This window comes from Nerophis lumbriciformis, linkage group LG08 (genome assembly GCF_033978685.3).
Source record: "Nerophis lumbriciformis linkage group LG08, RoL_Nlum_v2.1, whole genome shotgun sequence".
Classification (NCBI taxonomy): Eukaryota; Metazoa; Chordata; class Actinopteri; order Syngnathiformes; family Syngnathidae; genus Nerophis; species Nerophis lumbriciformis.
Genome location: NC_084555.2, coordinates 26757996 through 26769938, shown reverse-complemented (window position 1 = coordinate 26769938; position 11943 = coordinate 26757996). Strand labels below are relative to the sequence as shown.

The window sequence follows — 11943 nt, the reverse complement described above, 5'->3', positions numbered from 1 at the left end:
TTTTTTTCATTTATTATTATTATTTCTGATTTTTTTAAATATTTTTTTTTGATTGATTGAGACTTTTATTAGTAGATTGCACAGTACAGTACATATTCCGTACAATTGACCACTAAATGGTAACACCCGAACAAGTTTTTCAACTTGTTTAAGTCGGGGTCCACGTTAGTTAATTCATGGTATTGGGTTTTTATTGTTGTATGGATTATTTTTCTGTGATATGGATCCCCCTGGATCTGAAATAAAATGACTACTAATAATAAGATAAAATAAATCCATCCATCCATCTTCTTCCGCTTATCAGAGGTCGGGTCGCGGGGGCAGCAGCCTAAACAGGGAAGCCCAGACTTCCCTCTCCCCAGCCACTTTGTCCAGCTCCTCCCGGGGGATCCCGAGGCGTTCCCAGGCCAGCCGGGAGAGATAGTCTTCCCAACGTGTCCTGGGTCTTCCCCGTGGCCTCCTACCGGTCGGATGTGCCCGAAACACCTCCCTAGGGAGGCGTTTGGGTGGCATCCTGACCAGATGCCCGAACCACCTCATCTGGCTCCTCTCGATGTGGAGGAGCAGCGGTTTTACTTTGAGCTCCTCCCGGATGACAGAGCTTCTCACCCTATCTCTAAGGGAGAGTCCCGCCACCAGGCGGAGGAAACTCATTTCGGCCGCTTGTACACAAGCCCAAAGGTCATGACCATAGGTAAGGATGGGAACGTAGATCGACCGGTATTTTGGGAGCTTTGCCTTCTCCCTGAACACTGCCCGTCATTTAAAAAAGTATTCCAATGTTGTATATTTCTTGATCCTAAAAGGTATCCATTCATAATATCCATCCATCCATTTTCTACCGCTTATTCCCTTCGAGGTCGCGGGGGGCGCTGGAGCCTATCTCAGCTACAATCGTTGTATTTATTATTTCCATCCATCAATCCATCCATTTTCTACGGCTTATCCCTTTCAGGGTCGCGGGGGGTGCTGGAGCCTATCTCAGCTGCATTCGGGCGGAAGGCGGTGTACACCATGGACAAGTCACCACCTCATCAAAGGGGCAACACAGATAGACAGACAACATTCACACTCACATTCACACACTAGGGACAATTTAGTGTTGCCAATCAATCTATCCCCAGGTGCATGTCTTGTATTTATTCATCCCAGACTCACACGGGTGGACCGAGTGAATGACCTGCAGCGAGCTGGTAGCAAAGTAACAAAGGCTACCATCAATAACACACTCCATCGCTAGGGACTCAAATCCTGCAGTGCCAGATGCGTCCCCCTGCTTAAGCCAGTACATGTCCAGACCCGTCTGAAGTTTGCTAGAGAGCATTTGGATGATCCAGAGGAGTATTGGGAGAATGTCATATGGTCAGATGAAACCAAAATAGAACTTATTGGTAAAAACTCAACTTATCATGTTTGGAGGAGAAGGAACGCCGAGTTGCATCCAAAGAACACCAAACCTACTGTGAAGCATGGGGGTGGAAACATCATGTTTTGGGGCGGTTTTTCTGCGAAGGGACCAGGACGACTGATCCGTGTAAAGGAAAGGGGGCCATGTATCGTGAGATTTTAATTGAAAACCCTCCTTCCATTATCAAGGGCATTGAATATGACACATGGCTGGGTCTTTCAGCATGACAATGATCCCAAACACACCGCCCGGGCAAAGAAGGAGTGGCTTCGTAAGAAGCATTTCAAGGTCCTGGAGTGGCCTCGCCAGTCTCCGGATCTTAACCCCTTAGAAAATCTTTGGAGGGAGTTGAAAGTCTGTGTTGCCCAGCGACAGCCCCAAAACATCACTGCTCTAGAGGAGGAATGGGCCAAATACCAGCAACAGTGTGTGAAAACCCCCACTCTGTCTCTCATAGCTGAAGTGTACATATGATGAAAATTACAGGCCACACAAGTACTCCGGCTTCCTCCCACCTCCAAAGACATGCACCTGTGGATAGGTTGATTGGCAACACTAAATTGGTCCTTGTGTGTGAATGTGAGTGTGAATGTTGTCTGTCTATCTGTGCTGGCCCTGTGATGAGGTGGCGACTTGTCCACTTGTGTACGCCACTTTTTATCCGAATGTAGCTGGGATAGGCTCCAGCACCCCTGCCCCCCAGAGAGGGACAAGCGGTAGAAAATGGATGGATGGATAAACTCTACATAAGAATATGAATTTCTTAGATTTATTTACAAAACCATTTTTTTCCTTCTATGCTCAACGTAGGCTTTGTAAGGTCATGTTACCTCTAAACTAAACACAATTGATGCTAATCCACCCTCTTTTCTCTTTTTTTACCCAAAAAAGAATCGATAAGACAACCGTCAAGGAACCGAATTGTTAAGCAGAATCAAAAGGGGAATCGGAACCGGGAAAATCTCATCAATTCCCATCCCTACTCATAAGTATGCCAACTGTTCTTAGCATGCTAACGTTTTATGCCAACAATTTATGTAATTTTATCATTTAAAACTAAAAATCATGAATTTTGACACTTGACGCAATCTTGCAAGTATTGTACGTTTTCTATGTTAGCAAGCTAACACTTGCATTCTAACATTTGAGCTTATTTGATTAATTTTAACCTAAAATTAATGGACTTTGATACTTGGCGCCATCTTGTAAATATGCTATTTTTTCTTATGTTAGCGTGCCAATTTTTTATGCTAGCATGAAATTAAGTTTAAACCTAAAAATCATGAATTTCCTTACTACGTGACATTTTGTAAGTAAGTTAACTGCTCATTTACATATTACCAGTATTTTTTAAGCTAGACTCAGCATGCAAACTATTTTTTTAAGTTAATTTTGCATTTGTCTTTTAAAAAAACTGCCCAAAAGGCTGAAAATTGGTCTTGGAGCAACCATAGGTTCACAACACAGATATCAATCAGGCCCATCAAAAATTTCTTGGCCATTCTGCAACACAACAACAAATACAACAACTGACATCCCAACAATGAATATGATGTAAAATGAACAATGAAACTATCAATTCCAAAATTAAACATATTTTTTTAAAGGCAGAATTTAATCATACAACTCTTAAATCTGATATGATTACATTTACACAATTAAACAATGTAAAACTACTGTAATTTCTGGACTATAAGCCACTACATTTTTCCGATGCTTTGCACGCTGCGGCTTATAAAACGGTGCGGCTAATCAATGGATTTTTCTTTGCTAACGACCATAATATTTTGTATTCAACAAATAGTTTTCAAATTATGCCTGACGGAGACATTGAAAAGGTGTGTTATTGTTTGTACTGTGGCACCATCTTTTGGACGAGTTTGCTCACTGCAGGTGCTGCGGGTTGACATGTACTTCCTGTTTCATGCCTTGAACCTGAAGTGTAACCGTCCATACCGTTGCTGCTCGAAAGGATTCTCATTCATCACTCCATGCAACATTTGTACGTGTTACAATATGACTAAAACAATTCATACTTACTAAACCGTCCCATGTGGGATGTCTGTAGGAGTGTTTTCATGCATTGTTGTACATGCTATCGTAATGTAATCAAGCTAGCGTCGTTAACATTAGCGAATATGCTAACACATTCACAAGTGTCTGTGTTTGAATTATTAACTTACAATGGCATTCTTTTTGTGTTGTTTTGTAAATTCGCTAAAACATCACAGTGGAATTATTGAGTTTGTTTAGCTGATTGGAGAGCTACTGTAGCTTCCACAGCTACTGGGTCCATGTTGATGACTTCTGTTTTGTTTGATCGGCAGTTTCACTGCTGTGTTACAGGCATCGTTTGGAAACAATTTAGGTGTGTAAATAAATATTTACAAAATCTTTTTTGCTGGTATATATCTGCTGCTTATAATCCGGTGCGGCTAATATACATATGTAAAATATCTATTCGTTCTAAAATTTGGTGGGTGCAGCTTAAATACTGGTGTGCTCTATAGCCCGGAAAATACCTTAGACACTTTATTTTAGATCCAAAATGGCAAGAGCATGCTGTGCCCCACAAACACATCCCAGGCTGCCTAAAATCAATTTTACATTTGTCCAAAAGTCTTTCTGAACAGTCCCGGCTACTCTTGGTACTGACGCTCTGTGGCAACAAAGAAGTCCTCCAGAACACTCCTCAGATACTCAAAGGTGGGTCGAGTTTCTGGAGTCTCCTTCCAGCAGTGACGCATAATATTATAAAGTCCATCTGAACATTTGTCTGGTTTTGGCATTCTGTAGCCCTGCTCCAGCATCTGGATCACCTCTGGGTTGGACATACCTGAACAAGAAAATAACCAATTTCACTTATTAAAGTGTGGTTGCACCATTGGGCATCATTTCAATAATCATTATGAGATATCAATAATCATGATGAGATAATGAAAATGTCATTAATGCTTACCGGGGTATGGTATACGTCCATATGTAACCATTTCTGTCAGGAGGATCCCAAACGACCACACATCGGACTTTATCGAAAATTTCCCATAATTGATAGCTTCTGGGGCGGTCCACTTGATGGGAAACTTGGCACCTGTGTACAGATGAACAATTGAGCTGCTGCACACATAAACAGTAAATATAGCACATAAAGCTGTTGTTTTTACCCTCCCTGGCTGTATATTCACTGTCCTCGATGAGTCGAGCTAGTCCAAAGTCTGCAACCTTACAGATGAGTTCGTGGGACACCAAAATATTGGCGGCTCGAAGGTCTCGATGAATGTAATTTTTCTGCTCGATGTAAGCCATGCCGTCTGCTACCTGCAGGGGCCCAAATACCATCAGAGGAATGAGAATAAAGAAGATCCCTGCTATTCACCGCGGTTACGTTCCAAAGGGAAAAAAGGTCAACAGACAAGAAAAGCCTCCAAAATGCCCATTTTTAGGTAGTCACGTTTTCCCTCTTTGCGCCAGAAAACCATTATATTCTTATTAACATAACATTGAGCATAAACATTGCCAACTCTCAACTATTAACAAAATAGCAGCCACTGATCAAATTCCTGTATAATCTTAATAGTATTCCCTTGTTAGTGCATGAAGATTAGAGATGGCTACCTTTTACATTTGAACCATTACAGTACCAATTCCCAATACCTGATAATCAATTGGACTTTTTTATTAGTTTCCTTAGATTCTGCATTATTTCCTGTCCAGCGCTCTTATTTTTGTTTTTCACTTCCTGTTTACCTCAACTACTTCTCTTTGCTGAGTGCTAGCCCCCTTAACTGTCTCTGATTGTCAATCTTTGTTTGCTTGAAATTCGACATGTATATGATAATAATAATAATAATAATATATTTTACTTATAAGGCACCTTTCTAGACACTCAAGGACACTGTACAAATACAAATGAATACAATCAATAGGATAAAAACAACAGCAACTAAGTTAGATAAAATATAAGCAGTCAGGAATAGGTATTTCTTGAGTCTTGATTTGAAGAAGGAAATTGAGCTATTGCTTTCCTTATGCTTCCTGTGAACTTCCCTGTGGCACTATTTTATTTTTCCCCTAATAAAAGTGTTTTACTTGTAATTATCCTGCTCTGTCTGCATCCTAGGGTACAGACCAACAATACCACACCGAAACGCAACAACTGTACCAATTTTCGGTACTTTTGTCTGTGTTAAAATGTGTTAATAAATGTTAATTGTTTGAAAAAAAATATCCCATTTTTAAAGGGGCCCTGCTATGCAAAACCAACATTTCTTACCTATTGGTACCTGCTTTTGTGTATTTGGAACCTGCATAATTCCCGAACATTTAAAATCAAACAATGGAGGCAATGGCGGAGATATTTAGAAAACAATCTTGTCTTCCTTCATACTTCCAGGAAACAAGCCGTTCAGAATTTGGGCGATTTTGTGACATTTTTCCCAAGTGTGAAGTCAGCAGATTATCCAGCTATGGTATAAATTTACCAAAAATGCTTTAGGCGAGTCCGCAATTGTAGTCTGCGCTGTTTTCAATAAGCGCCCTATTTTTCGCTATCCTCTTGTTGTGGGTCAGACTGGCTTGTATATGCACATGTATACTCCGCTGTTGCCATTTCTAATACAAAGTAGCACAGAGTTCGAACCTAATCTGTCTTTAGACTTGCTATGGAAGCGCTAAAAACTACAACATGGCTGCCAAAGTGGAGGCACGTAAATAAGACCGCCCACAGAACAGCACATTCTGAAGAGAAAAGTCGGAAAGCATCTTGAAGATGGTCTGTAAAACATAATCTAGGCAAAATTTTGGCCAAAGAACCACCATTCCAATGTTATGTAGACGACAAAGAAGTGTTTTAAATCTAGAAAAAACACTTTAACACTGAGCTGTGTAGTTGTTATCTTGTTTTCTTACTCTTCTGTGTCTCATTTGCACGTACTATACATCCATCCATCTGGGTGGGAGGAAGCCGGGGAGAACATGCAAACTCCACACAGAAAGACCCCGAGCCCGGGGATCGAACCTAGGACCTTCGTATTGTGAGGCACATGCACTAAGCCCTTTTTTCCACTGTGCTGCCCAAGTACTGTACAGTACTGTATTAAATTGTAGACTTTGCATACCGTTGCAATTCCAAGACGTTAGATGACAGTAGTGTATAGACTACAGTGTGTTAGAAAACCAGGAAGTAGTCTTTGCCATTTAGTTGAAGGGCCAGTCTTATCGTTTGCTGAGCCATGCAAAGTGTTTATACTGTAAGTGTTGTATATATTACACACCAGATGTTTGATTGTAACATGCATCCCTCTGTAGTTTTCATTGCCAAATTTGTAGATATTTAAATCGCCAAGTAAAATCGCAAATGCTAATATTTAGCATGTCGATGGCAAATACAAGTGCTTGAACAGGTGCCAAGTTTGCAACCATGTTTTTTTTACTTGAATGCACGTCATTCATTTGATCAACTTTGAGTATCTAGTCGATAGAAAAGCACTATATAAATCTAATCCATTATTATTATTATCATTAAATTATGCTAACTGGTTTAAATTATGAAGTCCAGTCAGGGTGTATATTATAGTAAAATTTGCCAGCGACCATAGAGTTTTGGAGTTTCTTCACTCATCTTTGCACTGGCGTATGCATTGACCTGATCACTGACCATATAAGAACCTGCGCTGCCTCTCAGGTAGCCATCCAGGGTTAAGGTAAACGAGCATGTACGGTCAAATTAGATTGCGTGATTAAACTGTGTAAATACATGAATACTGCGATCATTTTTTGTGATTATTCACAAGTTAACTCGCTATTTTTGACAGCCTTAAACATAAAATAACAGAACAAAACAGAATGGAACAGAATAGAAGAGAACAGAAAATAACAGAACAGAACATAGGAACTGAGAACAGAACTGCTTACCAAATAATAGGCTCTTACTGTTTTGTCCGAGCTGGTGATTAAAAAATGCTAATAAAATGAGACCAGAATCTGCAGGATCTGTCAGCTACAATACCTGGAATAAAGTTTCTTGGTTTTCTTAGTTTTTTTTAAGTGAACCCACATTTATTATTTATTATACTTTTTTGTTCAGGTTTACCTTCTTGTAGACAGTAAGTGGATGTGCATGTATGTGTATGCCTTTATTCAACATAAAGGATAGGACTTTATTGTCATTGCACAAGTACAACGAAACTATGTTGTAAAACGGTGTGTGTGCATGTGTGTGTACGTGCGTGCGTGTGCGTGTGTGTGTGTGTAAGAGGAGTGCTATTTGTGCAGTGTATGTTTTGGCTGGTTAAACAGAAATCTCCCAGGTTAGGGAGGTATCATTTCCTTAGGTCAATTTTTCATCCAGACTTGACAGCACCTCTCATCTCCACCTACGTGCTCCACCCAAGAACACGAGTGTGCTCGATGAGCGCCATTTATACTTTGCCCTTTCATAGCTGAGCACTGCCTTTCACATCCTTTTTAGTTGTCTACCAAAGTATACCAGCGATACAACTGAGACACACCGTTACAAATGTGACTTGTTTTCGGATAATATTGAAAAGTGAGGTTCCTGGAAAATAAACAATGATGGAATTTTAAGTATTTTGTTTGCTTGGTCTGAGGTGTACATTTCAGACCTGCAAAGAATGTATATCATAGGTGCCATTCGGCCCAGCAGGACTTGACAGGAACTTCACCTATGCACTTTATTCTACAAGACTTCAGTGGTTTGTAACTTATTTAAGAAACTGAGGGCCTGTGTCCACCTTTCCATTCACTTGTCGGAATCAATGTGGATTAATTTATTTAATAATTTTTGTTTTATTATTGTCGCTAAAAAAAGGGGATAGGACAAAATGACAAATTTTAAACAACAGGGACACAACACCTAAATCATCTTGTATTGATGTATGGCCACCTAGTCCAGGGTCTATACTGGTCTTTACTGTCTGTTAGTAATGCAAAGTCCAGTGTTAAGTCTAGCGGTTGACTTCTGTGAAGTCCTTGCAGAGATAAAGTAAAAGAATAAATGCAATAGTGAAGCTGGCGCAGAAGAACTCAGAGAGAGAGAGAATGGGATCTTTCTTACCTGAGATGCCATGTCTATCAAAGTTTTCACAGACAAACGACTCCCCTGTGTTGTTTTTAGGTAATCCAGCAGGCTACCTGTCAACAATATAGAGTCATTTACACACTGCCCATAGAACATCAATTTATCTCATTTGTCATACTATTCTCTCATTTGTGTAAAATTGAGACAAGGACACATTAAAAGAATACGCATCCAAAAAGTATGCAAAAAAACCCTGTTATTTACACTAGTAAAGCAGTTTTTTGTTAGTAATTCGTTCTAAAATGTCAGACGAAGATCGAGGAATGCAAAAACAAAATATTTTTTTATTTTCCCAAAAAATGTCGGTCCAGACACACAAAAATACTCTATTAATACAAAACAAATTTTTCTGTAATTGAGGATAGGTTGATTGGCAACACTAAATTGGGCCTAGTGTGTGAATGTGAGTGTGAATTTTGTCTGTCTATCTGTGTTGGCCCTGCGATGAGGTGGCGACTTGTCCAGGGTGTACCCCGCCTTCCGCCCATGTGCAGCTGAGATAGGCTCCAGCACACCCCGCGACCCCGAAAGGGACAAGCGGTAGAAAATGGATGGATGGATGGATGAGGACTCGACCAGAACATATTATAAAATAATTTACACAATATTTCAGCCAGCCAGAAAAATCCCCACCCGTCCTCATACTCCTCAGCTGATGTACTAGCATTTCTTTATGTGCAAATATCACAGAAAAACATTACAAAACATATCTGACAAAGCATGATTGTAATGTAAGACTTTTTATTTTGTTAATGTCAGGGTTTCCTCGAAAAGTCAAAAATACCTGTGGTGGTGGGGGCGTGGTCAATATGATATATACTCATCGCATGATTTACTATGATGCATATATTACTTAAAAAGGCAAACAAATGTGAATATACATTTAAAACAAATATTTTATTATTGAGTATAGTAATACCATATACATACATACATATATATATATATATATATATATATATATATATATATATATATATATATATATATATATATATATATATATACACATATACATATATATATATATTAACATTTTTTTTATTTTTTACATAATATCCTTTTGTTCTATTTTTAAATTGTTGCTGCTTATTGTAATTTGTTGAGAATCTTTTTTTTTTAGAGATTTCTCCAATCCTTTCAGTCACTCTTTCTTTAATAAAAACGACTGGCAAAGAATCTAGCATCTATTTTTGGTGTTATTGGAGACTATACTCACGTTTAGAGACTCTGTTTGGATACATGTTTGGGAGCCTTTCTCTCATTAAAAACCGCCAGTGTCGTCTTAAATTGTGAAGATTGCTGTCCGCGGGTATATCTTGAATATATAAAAGTACGTCCACAGCGCGGACACGCTGCCTCCGCTCAAACAACCCTGTGCTTATAGCTTACATCATCACAACATCGGTTTCAGGAGCACTGTTCCGGTGATTAAAGTACGTATATTTCCGGCGAAATTTTCGGTACATTATTAGTGAATAGTGCGCAAATGATACACTATATATTGCCATTTGTTCTGTAACTACCTGCTGGTGATAATGTGTGTGTTACTGTGCTATGGTGGTTATTTTTCCCATGGTCTGTGAACACACCGTGTCGGCGGAGTGTTGTGTGTCTAGAAGGGAAGTACGGAGGCAGATGTGTGTGCATGGAGGAAATACTTGTTGAAATTGGGCCCGTTGTTATCATAAAATTGGCAATAAAAGCTAAAAAGAAGGTCAGAATATGTTTGTTTTCTTCTGGACGCTACGATACATTATACTACTTTATTTTGTTAGGTGTGGCGGCTAATATGAAGCCGTACATTAAAGAGAAACCCTAAATGTATTTAATGTATGATGTAATGCTTTTATTTTGAAGCCTTAAAAGTGTGTGATTGTTCTGAGAAAGTGTCTTGACATGTTTTAATGGCGGATCGACTGTTTGCAATAAAAAGAAGTTTCCTTTCGACATGCTGCCGACCATCTTTCATTTCTGTTGATCTTACTTACTATGTTTGTAAATCAATTACAGTACCAATCTAAATGTTATGTTATCGCTGCACCTTAACCGTAATCTGAACACGGAAGTGAAGCACATCCACCTCTGAACGACACACACAGCAGGTGTTTGCTGCAGGGATGTTGCCTCTTCTCACAGCGAAAAATAGTCCTTTCTTGTCGGGAGAATAACTTGCTATGGCTTTGAACCTGATATTTCCATAAGGTAGACTTTCCTTTGTCCATTTCTGCTCACTTGTGGCTCATCAGTAGCAACTGAATTACAGCCAAGGTCCCCCCTGCTACGGCACGGCCCGAGTGTCAAAAAGGAAGTGTCAGCGTTAATCGCCCGTTAAAAAAGATCAGTGCCGTTACTGAAATTTAAAGTTAACGCGTTATTATCGCGTTAAATTTGACAGCCATAATATATATATATATATATATATATATATATATATATATATATATATATATATATATATATATATATATATATATATACACACACATATGTATATGTATGTAAATATTACAGTGTATTTATTTATTTATATATATATATATATATATATATATATATATATATATATATATATATATATATATATATATATATATATATATATATATATGTCTTGTCCCCCACTTGTCTCCACAATTTCCTTCTCTGTTTTCTTAATTTTTTTCTTCTTTCTATCCGCTCCTCATCTAGTCTAGCTTTGCCAAACATTAAATATATCCAAACATTTAATAAAGTCAAATACAAAGAAGGCAACAAGAGAAGTATCCCACACTTCTCTTGTCTAAAGTAAATCTGTACAGCATATGATTTGCTTGAGCAGCTGGACAAAACATAAAAAACAAACAAAAAAAACAAAAACCTGGGACGCTGGCTGGCCGAATCTGACCCGCGGGTCGTAGTTTGGGGACCACTGATCCAAACCTTGACTGCGGTCTGCATATTTATTTTTGCCATCATGTGCAGAAAAAGTGTGTTAAAGGAAAACTGCACTATTTTTGGAATTTTTTCCATCACCCACAATCCAAATGTGAGACAAGATACGTTCTGTGCTTTCTAAATGGGGGAAAACTGCTAGTAAGAGGTGGTTAACAATGCAAGTACTGGGGATTCATCTATTCAATGCTCTAAAAAACATCCAAAGACACGCTTCGTTTACATGCCGTGACCTGCAAATTAACCAAGCTATAGCGACATCAATATTGTAAGCGCTAACACAGAGGAAATACTTTTCTGAAGTCATTACACGCGGGTGCTCACACTGCTCCTACAACTGGCGAGTAGCCAGCAGAGGTGGGTAGTAACGCGCTACATTTACTCCGTTACATCTACTTGAGTAACTTTTGGGATAAATTGTACTTCTAAGAGTAGTTTTAATGCAACATACTTTTACTTTTACTTGAGTATATTTATAGAGAAGAAACGCTACTTTTACTCC

General features: G+C 38.8%; 1 protein-coding gene across 1 annotated transcript in view; it reads right to left on the bottom strand.

Moving 5' to 3' along the window:
• Positions 1 to 2796: 2796 nt before the first annotated feature.
• Positions 2797 to 11943, bottom strand: part of lck (LCK proto-oncogene, Src family tyrosine kinase) — a 50934-nt gene continuing 41787 nt past the window's right edge. Inside the window, exons 10-13 of the mRNA XM_061968555.2 lie at positions 8484 to 8560; positions 4573 to 4726; positions 4368 to 4499; positions 2797 to 4244 (exon numbers count right to left, since the gene is read on the bottom strand). Of these exons, the coding sequence (XP_061824539.1) occupies positions 4048 to 4244; positions 4368 to 4499; positions 4573 to 4726; positions 8484 to 8560 (560 nt within the window). The 3' untranslated portion in view covers positions 2797 to 4047. The remainder of the gene's footprint in view (positions 4245 to 4367; positions 4500 to 4572; positions 4727 to 8483; positions 8561 to 11943) is intronic.